The 21889-nt window shown below is 38.9% G+C and overlaps 1 protein-coding gene across 4 annotated transcripts in view; it reads left to right on the top strand.

The window, feature by feature from the left end:
- Nucleotides 1-21889, top strand: part of LOC121371158 (peripheral plasma membrane protein CASK-like) — a 492097-nt gene that overhangs the window by 241746 nt on the left and 228462 nt on the right. For 3 of the 4 annotated variants that reach the window (XM_041496867.1, XM_041496839.1, XM_041496856.1), the window contains 4 exons: nucleotides 5477-5599; nucleotides 6011-6091; nucleotides 7081-7180; nucleotides 8528-8649. In XM_041496867.1, coding sequence (XP_041352801.1) covers nucleotides 5477-5599; nucleotides 6011-6091; nucleotides 7081-7180; nucleotides 8528-8649 — 426 coding nt within the window. The remainder of the gene's footprint in view (nucleotides 1-5476; nucleotides 5600-6010; nucleotides 6092-7080; nucleotides 7181-8527; nucleotides 8650-21889) is intronic. The other variant, XM_041496847.1, reaches the window with a different exon arrangement.

Genomic DNA, 21889 nt, shown 5'->3' with positions numbered 1-21889 from the left:
TCGTGCTCCATACCGATTTGCCGGCGGTCGGCAAGTCGGTGTCCAGTTCAAAGAGCTCGCGGACAAGGGGAATGGTCGGCACCAGGTTCAGTGCTTGACGAGATTCCCAATTTGGCCGATGGTACGCCAGACGGCGATTATGATTACCAGGCGGTTCTTGGTTTTGTACGGGAACAGGTCCGACTGGTGTGCGCGGATGCAATTCCGTCAGAGGAGGCTGTTCAGTCTTACAAGGGTGTTTCGTTTGGAAACCGGCCTTTAGCGACGGACGCTCCGCGGCAGGATTTCGGCTTGCCGTTAGCGCACGAGGCGCATGAATCTCTTGCGGAGATTGATGCTTTGATTGCGGGTAGCGATCGTATTTTGGGGGCAGTGGTGGAAGAGTTTCCGGCAGCGTTTTGTCCACGTCTTCGTATAAGACATTGGGAGCTTCCTTCCTTTCACATCCAGCAGTCGTTTCCGCTAGGGTGAAGGCAGACTGCCACCCATCTCCTAATGTCAGTGTGCCACTCACGGATTTAGAGACTTTGGAGAGGTTATCTAAACTTCTTTTTCAAGTCAATAACCATTTAGGTATGTTCCTATTTGGATTAGATAAAGCAGTCACGGGTCTTCCGCCGATGGCTAAGAGTTGTTTGTTGGCGACTTCTAAAGCCTCTCATCACGTCGCTCAGCTTGCTGGGCGTGTTTTTGCCTACAGTCTACTTCTGCGTCGGGATCACTACCTGGTGGAACTGAGAGCAACGGGTGTGGTTAAAACCTACTTTCGTAGTCGCTCAGTAAGGGAAACCTTACTTTTTGGGACCAATTTTAACTTGGTCATGGACCAAGAAGCGGCGAAATTCGTCCCTGCTGCTCTGTCCCGAACTGCTCGTAAGCGCAAGGCGGCGTCTACGTTTAAGCCTCCACCTGTTAAGAAATCGACTTTTCTTGACAGTTATCAGATCCCTGTGGTGTCTGATTCGGGCGTGCAGTCTGGTAATGCCCGTGGTTCATCGAAACAGGGACGTTTTCGGGGGAAGCCGGCGCGTTTTCGTGGTTCCGCTCAGGGCAAGGCGCCCAGGGGTGGGAAGCAGCCGGGATGAGGGTGCATGGACAATCGACATCTGCTTATGGAGGTTCCGTTAGCAGATCTTCCTGTGGGGAGCAGATTGCACCATTTTGTTCAAAGTTGGTGCGAACTGCCAGATCTGGACCCATGGGTTTTGTCGATTGTCCGCAATGGATACAGAATTCCGTTTTCGTCACCCCCTCCACTGATGTCCTCCCCCCCGGTTACGTGCAGTACTGCCTGTCGACAAACGAGTACTGGTGGAGAAGATGGTTGTCGAGTTTCTCGACAAAAAAGCCATCCAGGAGGTGGATTTGGGCACTCCGGGATTTTTTTCCCATCTGTTCTTTGCCCAGAAGAAGAATAGCGAGTGGTGACCAATTCTAAACTGAAGCCGCTGAATTCTTACGTCATTATTCCATCTATGAAGATGGAGACGGTTCAGTCTGTTCAAGCTTTGCTTCAGGTAGGGGAATGGGCGGCGTCCATCGATTTGAAGGACGCTTACCTGCATGTTCCAATCCATCGGGATTTTTGGAAGTACTTGCGGTTCCTCTACGACGGCAGAGCTTACGAGTTTCAAGTTCTGCCGTTCGGATTGGCCACAAGCCCTCAAGTCTTTACTCGGGTAGTAAAGGCAGTGGTGGGGCGTGTACATCTGTTGGGTATACGGATGCACAATTACCTGGACGATTGGTTAATTCCGGTGGTGTCACAGACGGCATGTCTTGTGGGCGTGGAGTTCGTGATCGACATGATTCTCCAATTGGGGTTTATTCCCAATTGGGTCAAGTCGGAATTAGTGCCAATGCAGGTTTTCACTTATCTCGGGGTGGTTTTCAACCTTGTGGAGGCGTCCGTTCTTCCGACGGATTCGAGACTTCACAATTTCAGGACATTGGCGCAACGTCTTCTGGTGGAGCAAAGTGCGTCGGTGCGCACGCTCCATGTGTTGATAGGCCATCTCGAATCACTGGCAGCGCTGAATGTGCGGTTCAGACGGTTCAAGAGACCACTTCAATGGCATTTGTCCCAATTGTGGGATGGTCTCAGCTGGGATTTGGTGATACCATTGGGGCCTTGGTTCATTCTTCTGATCCAAGAGTGTCTAGTGGACAAGTGTATGTCCCAGGCTGTTCCTTTACACCCACTTTCTCCAGAGTTGGTCCTGTTTACCGATGCTTCCCTCGAGGGGTTCGGTGCACAGCTTTTGGATCAACATCTGTCAGGGGTGTGGACTCCTTCAGAGAGGAGTCGTCACATCAACCTGTTGGAGATGGAAGCAGTGCGTCGCGCTTGTCTCCATTTCAGGACTGTTATTCGACATCGTCGAATTTTGTTGAGGTCGGACAACACGTCGGTTGTTGCGTACCTCAATCGGTGGGGAGGCACCAAATCCCTGTCATTGAGTCTTGCGGCTTTGGAGATTCTGGAATGGTGCGACGATTGTTATCAGCCAAACACATTCCTTCGTCTGTGAACGTCTTGGCGGACACTTTGAGTCATTGTTCCCCGGTTCAGACGGAGTGGATGTTGCACCGGACGGTGGCTTATCGAGTTCTTCAGTTGTGGGGGAGTCCTCAACTCTATATGTTTGCCACTCGCCTGAACAATCAGTTGCCAGTGTTTGTATCGCCGTTACCAGAACCACTGGCACTGGAGTACAATGCGTTGAGCATGGACTGGAGACGGGACTGGATTTTTACGCCTTACCCCCTCTGGTTCTGCTTGGCAAGGTTCTAGCAAAGATCAGACAGCAACCTTGTCGTGTCATGCTCATAGCCCCGAGTTGGGCAGCTCAAGCCTGGTTTCCTCCGCTCCTGTCACTTTTAGTGCAGGAGCCGGTGCAGTTGCCGTTGATACCCGATCTGCTCAGTCAGAGACTGCGTCGGACAGAGTGGCATCTGAAGCCGGAGATTTTCCGACTTCACGCATGGCGGTTGTCGGGGTTTCCCTCCGAAACCGAGGCTTTTCTAAACGGGTTGCTGAGCTCATCTCCTCTTCGAAGCACCAGTCTACGGAGAGGGTCTACCAGTGTCACTGGTGCGCTTGGGTTCGTTGGGTAACTGAGAGGGACGTAGATCCCTTGTCGCCTACTGTTAATGACTTAGCTGAGTACTTTCTGGCTCTTGTCCAAGAAAGACAGCTGAAGGTTCAAACAGTGAGAAGTCACCGGTCGTCCATTTTCACTACTCTGAGGCAGTGTGGACGTCAAGATTTCTCAACGAATCTCGTGTTGCATGACTTGCTTAAATCGTTGCAAAACACGGTTGAGAAGCCTTCCATTTTGCCTAAATGGAATGTTTTTCTGGTTCTGCATGCACTCAAAGGCAAGCCCTACGAGCCTTTGAAATTCACCAGTCTTCATCATTTGACATGGAAAACTTTGTTTCTGGTCTCACAAGCGACTTGCCGTCGTATTAGTGAGATTCATGCTTTTTTGCATGATTTGGTGGATTACAATACGGATGGGTCAGTTACATTACGTACTGATCCTGTTTTCGTGGCTAAGAACCAGGTGCCAGGGGAAGAGTTTCCTCCGGCCATCATTCAGTGTTTATCTCGTACGCTTTCTGCGGATAATTCTGATAGACTTCTTTGTCCGGTGCGGGCTTTGAAATTCTATTTGGAGTGTACTAGAAATCTCCGGCAAAACACTAAGAGACTGTTTATCTTTTTCACACGCCAACCAGGAGATATTACGAAGAATGCTTTGTCAAGATGGATTGCTGCAACCATCAAACTGGCATATGAGAAGGCGGGTGATCATGTTCTGTGGAATTTCTCAATTCGACCTCATGGGATTCGGGCGATTTCTGCTTCCCTTAATTTCCATGATTCTTTGGACATTTTCAAGGTCCTGAGTGCGGGATTTTGGAAAGGTCGACACACGTTTGACCGGTTTTATTTCCGTGATATGGCTGTTGGTCTGGACGGAACTCGGCGGATTCAGTCAGTCATTGCAGGGCAGCAACTCATTTCGGTGTGCAGGGCCACGAGTAGGGGGCGACCCTTATTTTGTCCGGTCGCTAGCGGCAGTCTTTCTGGGAGATAGTTCTCCACCTCCTGTTTGGAGGGGGGGGGGGGGGGGTGAATGGTTGACTATCTGGGGCAGTCGAATGTCTTTTACCATTACTTGGTGTGCGGGTTTCCTCACCTTGTTAACTTGGTTTACTTTTAATTGGGGTTGTAGTTCTTCAATTTAAAAGTCACTTTGACATTTTATACCTCGTATGATGTGGGTTGCTTTTTCACTGTATCATTACTTAGACGAACACTACTGGTTGAATGGGTAAGTCCTCCTTGTTTTCTTACCTCCTCCCTTTAATGTTAAATTCTCGTGCTTTAACGGTGTTATATCACGTCTGTTATAGCGTTGTTGTTGTGCTAGTACGGTAAGTTGAATAAGACTATTAGAAATTTTTTTTCTAATTTTCATTATTATTCATACTTACCTAGTACTAGCACAACAACCGTTACCTCCCACCCGCCCCGAGGGAGGTCTTTTTTGATTCAGTCATTCCGGACTTTGAATTGATAACGAGGATATACGGTCTACCCATGCGCGGGTGTAGGTTATACATCCGGCAAGGGGAGATAATTCTGCAGTGGAGGTTATACCTCAGGGTCGTATAGCATTGTTGTTGTGCTAGTATGAATAATAATGAAAATTACAAACAAATTTTCTAAATGCCAGTAATATGTTTTACACACATCATTGTGTTTTATTGACAGATGTGTTTTACATACTACAGCATGTGTTACAGTATGTTTTACATACTACAGTATATGTTACAATATGTTTTACACACTACAAAATGTGTTACAGTATGTTTTACACACTACAGTATGTGTTACGGTATGTTTTACATACACCAATGTGTATGTTATGATATGTTTTACATACTACAGCATGTGTTACGGTATGTTTTACACTACAGCATATGTTACAGTATGTTTTACACACTATAGTATGTGTTACAGTATGTTTTACACACTATAGTATGTGTTACAGTATGTTTTACATACACCGATGTGTGTGTTACGATATGTTTTACACATTACAGTATGTGTTACGGTATGTTTTACATACTACGGTATGTGTTACAGTATGTTTTACACACTACAGTATGTGTTACGGTATGTTTTACATACACCAATGTGTATGTTATGATATGTTTTACATACTACAGCATGTGTTACGGTATGTTTTACACTACAGCATATGTTACAGTATGTTTTACACACTATAGTATGTGTTACAGTATGTTTTACATACACCGATGTGTGTGTTACGATATGTTTTACACATTACAGTATGTGTTACGGTATGTTTTACATACTACGGTATGTGTTACGGTATGTTTTACACATTACAGTATATGTTACGGTATGTTTTACACTTCCAATGTGTTTTGTTGACAGATGAGATCGAAGCAGTGGGAAGCGTTGTCTCCTTCAGCTAAAGAGTTAGTCTCCAGATTACTAGAAGTAGATCCTGAAAAACGCTTGTCCATTGAAGAGGCCTTAACTCATCCTTGGATCAACGTAAGTACAACTGTATGCATATGTGTCTGTGTGCGCACATGTGTGTGTGTGTGTGTGTATGTGTGTGTGTGTGGTGTGTGTGTGTGTGTGTCTGTGTGTCTGTGTCTGTGTGTGTGTGTGTGTGTTTTACAGTGGTCTCGTGCCTAACTTTTTTTCATCATTGAAAAAGTCAAATGGCTTTCATGAATTGTGTTTTGTTTGTTTATTGACACCACTACATTGGCTATCGGAGGGTCGCATTTTAAAGTTTTGAAAAATTCGGGACCATGAAACTTGACCTGTTTTGACAGGATTCCAGTTTGTTCAAGGTCCGGTTTACACAGGTTCGACTGTATTTCTTTTAAAATGTTATGTCTCAGTATTGTTTGGCACTATTTAAAGCACCAATACATGTGATTTTTTGTATTTCAGGATAAGAAATCAACCCCGAGAAAACACCTACATGAAACTGTTGAAACACTTAAAAAATTTAATGCAAGAAGAAAATTAAAGGTAAGCCATGGAGTCGAGATGGGTTCAGGGTTCTTATGCGTCCTGGAAATCTGGGAATATTCTTTGAAGTTTATGATTTTAAAATCCTCGACACATATTTTTCGAAGCCATTTTAGTGCTACGAAATCGTAAAACCATCGCAGGTTGTGATGTCACTACAGCACACGCAAATAAATAAGACTGAAAGGTTATTTTGCTGTATGTGGACATTTGTTATTATATACTGGTAGATAATGTATACCAGGTGTAAACATTTTGCCATTGTTGAGGAGCTTTATCAGTAGCACAAAAGTGCCATCGGTGATGCTCCCAACTTACAGCAGTTTATATCTCAAAGACGGCAAGTTCCATCAGTGCCATCATTATAGGACTTGTAGTGTAACTTCTTTTTAATAGCAATGCAAAAAAAACCCCATGATAATAATGAATTGTGGATTTATCTGGACTGTTTTCAAAAATAAGATGGACAGCAAACAATTGCTTGTTAAACTGATTACCAGAAAGCATATTGTTAAGTCTGAGCAGCATTTGTTTCCTGTCTTGTCAATTTTGAGTCTTAAAATACTGTGAGAGATATAATATTTCTTTGAGTTGTCTATGTAGTGACACTTAAACAGTCAAAGGTGAATGCTGTCTCTACGTATTATTATTTTTTATCCTCTCCCCCCCCCCCACTACCCCCTTTCCTTTTCTCTTTTGAATTTCATCTCATTTCTTCCCAATCTGGCAATTCCTATCTTTCAACTTCTTTTGCTGTACACCTTTACATCCCAGTCCATGTGTCTTCAGCCATGACAGGTGCTTGTCTCGTGTGGCTATCTGTGCCACACATCTGTCATTTCCTATCAGCTTTAGCTGTGAGCTTAGTCTGACTACTTTGAAGAGTGTTCAGTAATTACATCTGGCATTGCTAAGAGGCACTTGTAACTTGTATGTACTATAATTATCAAATGGTACTGGTCAGTACGGCGTTGTTGTTTGTGTTTCAGGGTGCTATTATGGCCGCAGTGTCCAGCAGTAAGTGGACGGATTTCTACAATGACCCCAGTCCATCAATAGACACAGTGGAGGAAGAGGCCACTTCTGCTGGTAAATAGAAATCAATGTATTATGTATGGACATGCATGGATTGAAAAGGAAGGAAGGAAATGTTTTATTTAACGACACACTCAACACATTTTATTGACGGTTATATGGCATCAGAAATATGGTTAAGGACCACACAGGTATTGAGAGAGGAAACCCGCCATTGCCACTTCATGGGCTACTCTTTTCGATTAGCAGCAAGGGATCTTTTATATGCACCATCCTACAGACAGGGTAGCACATACCACGACCTTTGATATACCATTTGTGGTGCACTGGCTGGAACAAGAAATAGCCCAATGGGCCCACCAATGGATGGACGGATGGACGTATGAATAACTGAATGGACGGTTGAATGGATAAATATGGACTGAACAGGAGGGATGAATATGTGATTAACTGGTTCGATAGATGTATGGATGGATGGATGCATGAGTGGATACATGGATGCATGCATGGATGGATAGATGGAAGCATGGATGGATGGATGGATTGGTATTTGGATGAATGGATGGATACAGGAATGGATTGGTATATATATATATATATGGATGGATGGATGGATGGATGGATGGATGGATGGACAGTATGATAAATAGATGTGTCAGTTAAATTTTATAAATAAAGAATTGAATTTGTTGACTGTTTTTCATATGAAAAATTGTCAAGCTAGATTTAATTAATGTACACATTACAATTGCATTTGAAACAACACATTTAATTTTTGAATTTAAACTCTCTTCTTTTTTTTATCAAACAAATAATTTATAAACCTAAAATCAAAGAGAAAGCAATTATTAATCAACACAATACAAATTAGATGCAATTTAATTATTTTTCTTTCCTTTCTCATTAATGTTATTAAACAACTAAGAAAATAATTTGTGGGTTGATAAACAGAACTGTTCAAAATCTTGTTTGTTAAAACAACATGTTTTAACATTTAAAAAATTGAGAAAAATTTGAAAAAAGTGCAATTTTATGTTTTTAAAATTATATAGCTTTGCATCACACATTTTACAAGCATGTCCCTGCTCAAAAAAAACAAAACAAAAAAAACAAAAAAAAAAAAACAATTAAAATTAAAAAATTAAAATTAAAAAAGAAGATTTTTCTTTTTCTTAAATGCAAATTCTGCCCCGGATTGGGCCCCTGGCTTCCAGAGGTCGAACCCGAGGTGGACATGCTCGAAACCTTAGTGGTATATGAGCATGTTAAAAATATTACGATACGATTAAATGCAAAAGTACTCTCAATTTTGCTAAGAATAATCATAATCAGTTATGACTGTCTGCCCTTGATCATACTAAACTAGAAACCCAACTAAGGGAGGTAACTGTTTTATCCAAGGAGCTGTTTCCCAGGTGCTAGACTCACTAGAAGACATCCAGTGTTTGGCTGACTGCACGGAGCAAGAGAACGAGTTCCTAGAAAGCGTCTTCCAAGATACCAAACTCCACAACCTTCTAAACGTGAGTACCGTCACTATTGTCAACATGTCAGCTTTTGGCTTTTATTTTTCATTTGGTGCGTGGAGGTTCACTTCAATGCATGTAAAAAAAAAAAAAAAAAAAAAAAAAAAAAAAAATTAATAAAAAAAAAAAAAAAAAAAAAAAAAAAAAAAAATATATATATATATATATATATATATATATATATATATATATTATTAAAAATCCCAATACTAATTGTATTAAAAAATTGTGATGTAAAATTCATGATCAGTCTCTGGGGTAATATAAAGTTAAAACAAAATGGGTTTTTTATTAAATAAAAAAAATTTAAATTAAAAGAACCCCCCCAAAAACAAGAAACATTCAGTTTATTATTATTTTTTAACATTCAATGAGATGAACAAACACAGTGTGACTTCCAGGTAAAAGGTTAATTTTTATTTTTCATTCCAGTTTGAATTTGAAAATTTAGTTTTTCTTTCATTCTTTAAAATGCCATTTTTACATGCAGGTTTATTTCTTAGGTTGAAGTGTGGAAATCATTTTATTTTTCTAAACTATTTTTGTCGATCATATTTAAACAACCATGTTGTTTGAGTAAATCTTTAATATCTTTAAACCTTGTGAGATACATGTACCAGACTTATGGCCATATGCTGTTCAAATTGAGTTGTCTCCCTTGGCAAATGCTGTTTAAAATTGAGTTGTCTCCCTTCCTCTGTACAGGAACGGGAGTTCTTAGAAAACATGTTACAGGACCCCAAACTCCATGTCTTGTTGGATGTGAGTACCGTATGCCTAGGCCTAGACTACTCTGAATGATGTATTTATTGTTTAATGCCTAGACAGTATTCTGAATGATGTATTTATTGTTTAATGCCTAGACTGTATCTTGAATTGTTTTATGCCTAGACAGTATGTTTTAATGGACTTGTGCATTGTTTTATTATACCTTTACAAACCTCTAGAGTATTTGAGTATTTTGTTCTCCACCTGTTATTATACACAGTGTAGAAATAGTCTTGTGCTTGCTGGACATTTCCATTGTTTGTTAGTGACAGGACAGTCACCTGTAGTTAGAGATACGTTAGTCTAATGAATGGTGGTGTTTTTTGTTTTTTTAAATGACAGAATTTGGTAAATATACATGTACAATGGTGGATCTAATGTAGATTGGGTGTTTTGGGTGTGTGAACCATATCATGATTTGTTGCATGTGCCCTATTTTCTCCAGAGTACAATAAATTTATGATCAATTTACTGAAAATTGACAACATGGCAACTGTCCTTTTTTGTAATAGCTGCACTCTCACCTTTAAAAACATTTGGATCTGCCCCATGTGTGTATTTAAACAATCAATATTTGTGTTCGTGCAGGGATGTTACTAAATCATTAAAGGTGCAGACCCATAAAAATGGACACCAAGTTTGGTTAAGTTATAAACCTGTAACACATTTGCATAATGTTACAAGAGAGTGAAACAGGAGTCTGTGACTTTGAAATGGTAAAATACCGTTAAAAATAGACTAAAACTTGACTCCATAACTGTTACTTCTCAGATCCATGTGCGTTTTTAAAAATATAAAAAGACATTTTGTGATATTAAAAACACCAGGATGACCAGCAAAACTTTGGTTCTATGGAAATGGATAATCTAAACAACAAAATATAAGTAAAGTTTAATTTCAGTGATCATAAATGGCTCTAATAGTGAAAATTATGCCTTAATGTTTAAAAACTAGGGTCTGTCCCTTTAATTCATGTATTCATTTATTCACTCATTCATGTGAGTATAGCCTAGCAATGTATGAGAGAGCTAGCTCTATTAAAATGAGAATACGAGAGATGTCCATGTCAAACAGGACCACAGTCTCTTGCAATTCTTCTCCTCCCCCGCCCCCTCGCAATGAAGCCAGGATAAAGCACTGGCTGAACGAAGCAACACTGGCTGTCAAGCCTTTGGAGTTCCAAAGAAGACTTGATAGAGATAGCATTTTTTATCACCAAATCTAAAGCATGATCAACTGTAGCTTGAACACAGAAGAAGAGAATGCGAGAAGTCTAGATAGATGCAAAGAAGTGTGGTGACTGCATCAGTGGAGGGTATTGAGACAGGTAGGTGATGCAGTGAACAGCAAAGAAGACTGTTGGAATAGACAGACCAAACAGTAAAACCAAACTGAAATCTCCAAAGACAACTGAATAGATTTAAAAAAACCCCATAAACTTAATACCTAAAGAATGATCACCTAAGAGTAATAGATGAGTAAGACGGGTGAATGAGTGATACAGCTTTTGACAAGATTTGAACCACAGTCTTTCAGCTTCAAGATCCAAAGCTTAATTATTTCTTGCTCAACAGGTGTATATGTACATGGAGATAGAATGAAGATAAACAGATTTATTACACCTGAGATCACAGTGTAATAACATTTATGTTCATCACAATATGATGAACAAGTAAATAAATTACATTTTGATGAATGACATCACTTTATATATAGTTAGATTTCTGCCTTCCCATGAATGTTTGGCAACAAAAAAATGCATTGCACATACATGTATAAACAATGTAGCATGTTGTAATGATATAATACCCTAACCGTTTCCATAAAAGTCATGAGATATACGATTAAAAACACACTCATTATGATATTAGAGGTATCTTATGGGCATTGTTTAGTATACTATATATAACTGTATCCGAATGGGTAAACTTGGAATAAAAATGTGTACAGTATATGACTCAACAATAAGTCAACTAGCAACCCATAGTTGGTTTCATAATACAGTACACAACTCAAAAACAAAGTCACCTAGCAACTCATTGTTGGTTTCTTAAAGTGTGTAACAGAGCTGAATTCATTATGCAGCAGGAATCGCCCATCAACTCCTAGGACCACACTAGTACAGAGGTAATTAATGTTTCATTCATCCATCTACTTTTATATACTTTACTGTGGTTATAAAATCCACCTCCAGTTGCAGGGTTCAACAAATCCACTAGCCCTTGGTCCCAGCTAGTGAATTATTGGTGTGGGCTAATTGAAATATTCACCTGTATTACTATAGCCAAAGCTTCTTTCTATGAGGGCTAGTGACTTTCTTGAACATTTGTCAAACGCTACCAGTTGGCAAAATAATATATGTAAAACCACCTAGCTGACCACCTACAACTAGTTGACTTTATTGTTGGTTTGTGTACTGTAGGCAGTTTCGTACATAGCATGATATGACATTTTGCATTTTGGTGAATCTATAATATACAGTGAACTGTATAGATGACTGTCTGAAGATGTCATTCGAAGATGCTGCCTGTGTTTCAATGATATGCATCTATAAGAAAAACAATGTGTGGGTAGACAGGATTTTGTGTCATAGATTTTGAATATGGAGGTAGAAAATATTAATAGATGATGATAAAGATGGTGCCAGTTATTGCCTGAATCAGTTTTAATTGTCGTGGGACTTAGTAAGTGACAAGTGACATTTATTTCACTATTTATTGCGTGTGGGTTTTTTTTTTTTTATCTCACGACCTGTTTATGTTTACCCTAGTATATAAAAACTGAAAATCTTTTTTTTTTTTTTCTGTATTCTCAGTATTACTATAACTGTTTGTTTTGTTCAATTTCAAGGTAAATATTAAGAAATAATATATTTTTTTATTAAGTTAAAGAAGTCACTAAATTATTTTTCTTATTTAAAAACAACAACCGTATTACATGTATTAGCGAAATAGCAATGGAAACATACAGTGTCTTTTTCAAATAGATAACATGTTGGACGTTTGCCAAATAGTGATGCCATATTTACATGTAGTATGGACAAGATGATTGGTCTGTAAGTGCTATATTCCCCAACAACATACTACAGGTATATTCCACACCAAACGGTGATACTATCTCGGTGAGAAAACAATAAAAATATATTTCCAGTTATGAATGACAGCTGGTAATACAGTTAGCTGTTTACAATGTTGATGCAATCATGCAAGTTCTTCCTAATTCTTCTCATTCCTTTGGTTCGTTCCAGCGATACTTCCATCTTCTGTCTTCTTCTTCATTCCAGCAATACTTGTTTCTTCTTTATCTTTAAGACAAAGGAGCCAGATATCTTTATTTGAGTTCACGAAACTGCATTGCACAAATATTTGTCCTTCTGTTACCATTAGGATACATTTCTGTTATCTATAAATATATGTATCTAACTGTTGTGGTGGATTAGTTTTCTTTCTGTGTGCTGTATATTTGTTAAATTATCCTATTGTATTGTGTTGTGCGTCTGTGTAGAACAGAACGAAGCATGGCATGCGTTTGTATTGATTACTGTGGGTTTTGTTCTGTGAAAACAATATACAAGGTATGTGCAATATATTAATGTTTTCGTATTCAGCGAAAATGAATGTAGAGTTGCATTGGTGGATTATGCACTTGTTCGTTTGTCCTGACAAGTGAAAATCTGCTCAGACAAACAGAATGTACCTCAATAGTTGTCCAGTGGACAAGTAAGAATGTTCAATACAGTTTAATTTTGAGCAGTCAAAAACATTGTCTTTGTGCTTTAATAAAGCAAACCATATTGTTTTCGACAGGTAAAAATATTGGTGGACAAGTAGATTTCTAGGTGTATTTGTCCCGTGGTGTAGTAAAAATTATGTTTATTTTTTTATCACCACACGTTTGATATGTGCCCCATGTAAAACAAATAAATTTAAATTCATCGTTCAGAATACACAACACTAAATTGCCCTGAAAATGTATCTGTCAGCATCTTTATTTCAAAAGTTTTCAAGGATAATCCTAAACACCCCCTAACATCTTACACCCTTTGCACGCTTGGTTCAGTTGTCATCAACAAACTCAAATTGTCCTTTTTTAGAATCTTGGATCTAGGGTCTCCACGAGTATTCGGGCATGGACCAAGTCTAGCAGGACTCGGAGTACAAGGTGGAATACAATGATTAACTATAGGCTAATATAATGGACAATGTACAACAATAGTTTCAGCAGTAGATAATCAACGATATAAGTTACACAATAATTATAAGATCATGCGCTAGTTTCTCTTTTTAAACTGGCCGTCCATCCATCACAACACTGAACATATCCGGTTTCTAAATGCAATACAATGGCATGATTTGGCATCCATGTTCAGCACTGGAATTAGGATGCATAATGCTATTTTACTTTATTCCTTAATCTCATCATCATCTAGTGTAAGTGTCGAGAACTCAAGGTCCGGGTCGAGTTTGACCCTTGAGTACTCAGGTCCGGGTCGAGTTTGACCCTCGGGTACTCGGGTCCGGGTCGATTTTGACCCTCGGGTACTCGGGTCCGGGTCAAGTTTGACCCTCAGGTACTCGGGTCCGGATCGATTTTGACCCTCGAGTACTCGAGTCCAATATTTTGGACTCGTGGAGGCCCTACTTGGATCTTCCCCTGAATTAGTAATGTTCCAATGACAGATCATAATCTAAAATTGATTGGTCAGGCTCTCCTGATGTGATGGTCTTTACTTGATTGTTGCGGGAAATGTTCACTGTAATTGTTCTTTTAGTTCGAATGACGGAATTGATGGGGGATGAATTATTTTCGTGTAAACACAGAAACTGCATACATATTAAATGTAAAATTAGCCATTTGTAAGGTGTGTATCCTCGTGAATATGACAATACATGTAGATGCATTGTTCTAAGAATTCAGATCCAACTTATGTTCCTATAATTCTAACCGACTGTGCAGTCAAATGTTGATCGATCAGTGTCAACCGATTATGACGGATGATCAACAATCAAACTCCAGCTAAATCTGTTTATCATCCATTAAAGGCATTTATAGGAGATATCACTGGCACTATAATTTGTGATATTCTCCTGCGATATTTTCCTAGGCAATATCACTTCTTATGATCTTGATTGATCAAATTTTAATCACAAGACATTATTTTGTTACATCACTGTGTATGTTTCAGCACTAAACCTATCATTAGTGATGTCACACCACTGTCTTTCTGCTAGTTAATGAGTCTACCACTGCTAAATATAGTGACATTCAACCCACATTGCTGACATTGTTTACAATTGTCGCAAATAAAAAGAATGATAATGGATGATAAAAAGAATACCACCCTTGTGCAAGCCTCAGATTTTATACTTTTATCAACTCGTGCTGATAAATTATGATACCACAAGACACTCGGGGAGTATCTTCTGTATCCTAACCAGGTGCGAGTGATGCAAGCGATTATTTTCAAAATCATTGATTTCAATCGTCGTATCCTAACTGCATGTGTGCGGTTAGGATACGGAGATTGAAGACAATGATTTCTAAAATAATCACTCGCAGTGCTCACAGCCGGTTAGGATATGGCTTTATTCCCAACACTATGTACACAAAATGATGAAGTGTTTTGTACCTTTCAGCATGTATAGGTAAGGTCATTATGTTTTTTTTTATTTAACAAGAATATAAGTACAGCAAGTGGATTTTTGTATGGACAGACAGACAGAGACAGACAGACTGGCAGGCTGTTACACACAGACTGGCAGGCTGGTACACACCTACAGTGCATGACACACTAATAAAGTCAACTAGCAATCAATAGTTGTTTTTTATATATACAGTACATGACTCAACAATAAAACAATATATATATATATATATATATATACACACACACACACACACACACACACATGCATATCCTAAGTGCTTTATAAAATGTATGAAATAAGTGCTATATAAATTATATGTAACAAGTACTATATAAAATATATGTAACAATTACTATATAAAATATATGTAACAAGTACTATATAAAATATATGTAACAAGTGCTTTATAAAATGTATAAAATGAAGTCTTTATAAAATGTACGAAATGAGTGCTATATAAAATATATGTAACAAGTGCTATATAAAATATATATAACAATTAAGTGTTATATAAAATATATGTAACAAGTGCTATATAAAATATATATAACAATTAAGTGTTATATAAAATATATGTAACAAGTGCCATATAAAATATATATAACAATTAAGTGTTATATAAAATATATGTAACAAGTTCTTTATAAAATGTATGAAACGAGTCCTTTTTAAAATATATGAAAACACTTTTCCTTTGCCATTATTTAATTTTATTTGTGAGTATTAGAGATTTCAGAGAGATTACAAAATAAAATCTTGAAAATCCAGTGATTTATACTCATCTGTAAGTCTTTCTGATTGGATAATCACAAGAGCACAATAAGATGACGTCACTGATTGGGTGAGAACCAAGTACATGTCGTCCTTCATGCTGATTGGTTCAAACAGAATGTGTGCACTCTTGAAATGGCTGCAATGACACTTGCCACAATACTTTGATTAAATCACTGTATTCTGCACGCACAGTTTTCAAATTCACTAACACTGAGATAATCCATCAATATTTAAAGGAGTGGATTGTAGCTTAGTGCTAGAACACTCTAGAACAGTGTTAGACCTGTGAGTCATGGGACTCATTAGATTATTTCCCATCCTAACCAGTGCTGTCACCCCCCCCCCACCCATGAAAAAAGCCCCACCCAACAACAACAACAACAAAAACCACCCAAAATCGACAACAAACAACAGATCCTCTGTTAGTATAGATGATTTGTGAGGTGTATGGTGGGGGGGGGGGGGGGGGGGGGGATTTCATAAATGTTTTGAGTGGTGTTTTTGTTTTTGTTTTTGTTTTTGTTTTTGCTCCTCATTTGATACACCTAGGGGTGGGATTTAGCTAAGTTGGTTGAGTGCTCGCTTGAGGCGCTAGCATCACAGGATCGAACCACCTTGGTGGATCCATTCAACTGAATGGGTTTTTTACTCATTCCTACCAGTGCACCACAACCCATCAAAGGCCGTGGTATGTGCTTTCCTGTCTGTGGGAAAGTGTATATAAAAGATTCCTTGCTGCATTGGAAAAAATGTAGCAGGTTTTCTTCTGTTGACTAGGTGACAGAATTACCAAATGTTTCACATCCAATAGCCGATGATTAATAAATCAGTGTGCTCTAGTGGTGTCGTTAAACAAAATTAACTTCAACTATACCTAGGACATCAAATTAGACCACAGTATGTTGGAAAATATATATAAAAGATTTCTTGCTGCTAGATTTTACTAAATTTTAATGACTGGGTTTCTTCTCTCACTTTCTATACCAAATGTCACATATCGTCTGTAATCAGTTTCAATAATTATTTTAATTTACCTTACGCTTGGTCCAAGATTATTTTGAATTAATGTCTTATATAGAATAAGAGGAAAGAAAGAGATTCCTTGCTGTGACTCAGTAAATGTAGCTTTTGGCAGCAGCAGCAGTTCTGGTAGCACTAAACCAAATAACTTCCGGCTGGGTCAAAGGTCGAGGTGTACCAAACTTTTGATAGAGAAGATAACACCACAAAGTCCTGTGATTGGTGATAAATGTGAGTGTGTTGGTTGTAAAGAAAAAGAGTTTCATCTGGGTTAAAAATGATTGCAATTTTATTTCATCTAGTACCACTGTGTCAAGTAGTCTTGTGATTGAAACATGTATGGGGTACCTGTAAAAAAAGTACTCAAATTTTGTGCGAAACTAGGGGTGTTGTAAAAACATCTGGTTATACCGAAAATGAGCCATGAAAGGTACCATTTTCTGCAGTTAATACTTTGAGGTAGGGATTGTAGTACTGATATTTATGGGTCATAGTTTGGTTGATATATTGCATATAGTTTTAAACACGGACATTAACATGGTCGCCTATGGGATTTTATTTGGTACAGTACAACCTTCCCATCTGACTCTCTAGAAAAAGTATAAAAATAAGCCAGTGTTTGAAATAAGCCCTTGTCCGTTTGCATATGTTGTGAAATGTGAAATCTGCTCACACAGGCAGAATGTACTTCATTGCAGGGTTATCCCATGCGCAAGTAAACAGTTAGAAAGCAGGATCTTAATTTGGAGACATCGAACATATTGCTGTTGTACATGTACTTGAAGAAAACAAAAGTGAAAATATTGGCAGACAAATTGATTTGTTAATATACATGTATGTATTTGGTCAATGGGCTAGTGAAAAATTCTGTTCATTTCTTTTGCTGTTGCCACCAGATAGTGATAGTTCAATATGTGATGAGGTGCCATTAAACAGATATGTTTTCTCTCTCTGTCCCTCTTACCTTCTCTCACTCTCTCTCTCTCTCTCTCTCTCTCTCTCTCTCTCTCTCTCTCTCTCTCTCTCTCTCTCTCTCTCTCTCTCTCTCTCTCTCTCTCTCTCTCTCTCTCTCTCTCTCTCTCTCTCTCTCTCTCTCTCTCTGTGTGTGTGTCTCTCTCGCTTTCTCTCTCTCTCTCTCTCTCTCTCTCTCTCTCTCTCTCTCTCTCTCTCTCTCTCTCTCTCTGTCTGTCTCTCTCTCTGTGTGTCTCTATCTGTCTCTCTATGTCTCTCTCTCTGTGTGTGTGTGTGTCTCTCTATGTCCCTGTCCCTCTCCCTCCCCTCTCTGTATGTGTTTGTCCATTGACCCAGTGTCAAAGTAACCATATTCTCTTCACCAAGTAACCATAGTATAATAAAATTATCTATGGTATTGCTAAAAACACCTCTCCCATTCCTCCTCTTTGATGGCGTGTTCTGGTACGTGATATTTTCCCCTGTGTGTGTGTGTGTGTGTATGTGTGTGCAGCAACACTATAACCACTTCACGTGGTCTGCTGGTCGTGGCCTAATCACCGACCGTCTGCGTGACACTTCTCTCCGAGAGCACCAGTGCCACGGGCCTGATTTACCATTCATAGCCGTGGGTTAAGTTTGGTTAATTTTCACTCGTTCAACCAGGAAATGTGTTGACTTAATTTTGCAATTCCGTCTCAGTTTGTGACGCGTCTTTAGAGAGAGAGGGAGAAATAGAGAGAGAGTGCTCTTTGTTTGCTTTCTGCTTAAGCACAGGAGACACAAATGAAGATTTATTTGTTACGATGCCAATCGTGCAATGGTGTTAAGCAGTGTTATTACACTCCCAGCATATCTCTTAACCCCCCCTCCCTCTCTCCCCGTTGTATATACGCTGTGGGCCAGCCAGGGTTTTTAACGCCATGAAAGCACTGATTGATTTGAAGAGTGTATTAAATAGTGACATTCATTCAATTTGTGAGGAATTCATAGATTTCGCCGATGTTCCACGGTGTTAATGGAGAGTAATGGTGAATTGTCTCGGAGTTTTTATCGTCTCTTGAGGGGGTAACAGTTGAGTTTTGTTTTTCTTGTGGTGGATGGTTGTTCGTAATTTGTGATGTTTGATGAAGATGGATAATTAATTAACTTTCTGTAGTGGCATATGATCTTTAGTATTTGCTTGTATTATTTCTGTTATTCTTCAAAGATGTGGAAGTAAAGTTTTGTTGTGTGGTTGAGATAAGGAAATAATGGAAAAGAAAAGGAAATCCATTACATCAACAATTTTTTTTTTTAAATCTGTAAAAGAAATTATAGAAATCTGCAAAATAATTAATAGAAATCTACAAAAGAAATTATAGAAATCTACAAAAGAAATAATAGAAAGAGAAATCTACGAAAGAAATAATAAAAATCTACAAGATGAATTTTGGAACTCAACAAAATTAGGAATAATGAAAATGATGAAAAAGGAATCTAAGAATAAAAGGAATACTGGAATTCAGCACAAGGGATATGGAAGTTGGAAACAATAATAAAAGTTAATATAAGGAATATGGAAATAAAATAAGTCTGTGGAATTCAACAAGAGGAATAATGGAAATCACCAAAAAAGAATTTGGAATTTACTGAAGGCGCGATACCAATCTGCATGTCTTGCTCACGAATCCGCGATACCAATCTGCATGTCTTGCTAACGAATCAGCTCAGTAATTTGTTCTGTGTATTGCAATTTTTTCACATCTGTTGGGTTTTTGGAGGAATTCTATTATATTGGTAAGAGAGGAGTCTTTGTAATGGTTTTACACACACAGACACACAGACGCATGCAAGCATGCACGCATGCACACATGCACACAGACACACACACGCCCTCATGCACACGCACATGGTCATGCGTGCACACACACACACAGAGAGAGAGAGAGAGAGAGAGAGAGAGAGAGAGAGAGAGAGAGAGAGAGAGAGAGAGAGAGAGAGAGAGAGAGAGAGAGAGAGAGAGAGAGAGGAGAGAGGGAGGAGGGAGGGAGGGAGGGAGGGAGGGAGGGAGGGAGGGAGGGAGGGAGCGAGAGAGAGAGAGAGAGATAACACACACACACACAACACAGAGTGACACAAACACACACAAACACACACACACACTCACATTGAGCCACTAAAACACACTCCAGGTGGAAGCCAGTACCAGGATTTGAACCTAGTGCCTATCAGACTGATATAAATCCACAAGCTTAACCACTAGACCACCAAGGCCAGTTTTCATAAACAATAAGAAATTAATAAACTGTTGAGATAATTACATTCCTCTAATAAAGTTAGCTGGGTGCTGCCAAAACTTTGGGTGGAAATTGTAACCAAAATAATTCTTCTTCTTTTTTTTTCCTTCTTTTTTTTGTGCTATCTTATGCCAAGCCAAATGTATTTTATGTATCTCTTTCTTATTTCCCATGTCAGTCTGCACCTATTACGTAGCATGTCAAGAAAACCTTATCTTCCATTCTAATTTCCAATACTGTGAACTTCAAATCCGGGGTAATTGATTAAATGCACTGCTTTTATCCCTGTTTGCTGGCCTTCTTATCAGCTTCTTATCAAAGCTACTGCAAGATTAATTACGGCATGACTGCGTGGTGGTAAAATGTACAGACGCATTCTGCTGGAAGATTTGCGTTTCATTAAGTCATCCTCTGTTAAGGAGGGAATATCATGGGTACAGGAATGTGATTTTTCACCTTTTCATCTGATTTCACTTCTTTTTTTCTTTTCTTTTTCATTCTTTTTTTCTTTTCTTTTTCATTCTTTTTTCTTTTTTGTAAAATAACTTTCATGAAATAGATTGGATTTGACCTGAAATGTAAAAACCCCCACCTTTATTTATATTAAGTATTTATTAAGTAATTATTTATATCGGGGTTTCTGCCAGAGGGTACAATCGAAGGGTAAAATTACGTACCCGAAACTGTTGGAAATTAATGGATAATTTTTAGTAAATGGTTATAGAAAGAGATCTGCTGTTTAACATTTGTCAAAGAACATGAAATGCAGTATCCAGTTTCAAAAGTTAAAGTTGGTTTTGTTTAACGACACCACTAGAGCACATTGATTAATTAATCCTCAGCTATTGAATGTCAAACATTTGGTAATTCTGACTCGTAGTCATCAGAGGAAACCCGCTACATTTTTCCTAATGCAGCAAGGGATCTTTTATATGCACCATCCCACAAGCAGGATAACACATACCACAGCCTTTGATATATCAGTCGTGGTGTACTGGCTGGAATGAGAAATAGCTCAGTGGGCCCACCAATGGGGATCGATCCCAAACCAACCACTCATCAAGCGATGCGTTACCACTGAGCTACGTCCTGCCCCAGTTTCACTGGCATATCAAAGGCTGTGGTATGTACTGCCCTGTCTGTGGGATGGTGCATAAAAAGATCCCTTGCTGCTAATTGAAAAAGAGTAGCCCATGAAGTGGCAAGAGTGGGTTTCCTCTCTCAATATCTGTGTGGTCCGTAGCCATATGTCTGATGCCATATAACCGTATGATCTGGGTTTTTTATTTTTATTACGTACCCTCAAATGATTTTCTGGCAGAAAACCTGATTGTTTGGATGTTTCAGATTTTTAAATGGGATATATGTTATATGCATAATCCCACAGACAGGATAGCACATACTACGACCTTAAATATACCAGTCATGGTGCACTGGCTGGAACGAGAAATAGCCCAATTGGCCCACCGACAGGGATTGATCCAAGATCGAACACGCATCCCTGTCGGTGAGCCCATTGGGCTATTTCTCATTCCAGCCAGTGCACCACAACTGGCATATCAAAGGCTGTGTCTATGTACTACCCTGTCTGTGGGATGGTGCATAAAAAGATCCCTTGCTGCTAATTGAAAACAAGTAGCCCATGAAGTCTGATGCCATATAACCATAAATAAAATGTGTTGAGTGTGTCGGTAAATAACATATTTCCTTCCTTCCTTTAATAGTGATATCTTGTTGAGGCCGGTTCATCATAGCGTGGCTACAACACTTGTGATTGCTCGCCGTATTGTCACATAC

Source organism: Gigantopelta aegis, chromosome 1, assembly GCF_016097555.1.
Source record: "Gigantopelta aegis isolate Gae_Host chromosome 1, Gae_host_genome, whole genome shotgun sequence".
In the NCBI taxonomy this organism is placed as follows: domain Eukaryota; kingdom Metazoa; phylum Mollusca; class Gastropoda; order Neomphalida; family Peltospiridae; genus Gigantopelta; species Gigantopelta aegis.
The sequence above is the reverse complement of the archived record's forward strand: the minus strand, read 5'-3'. Positions and strand labels throughout refer to the sequence as shown.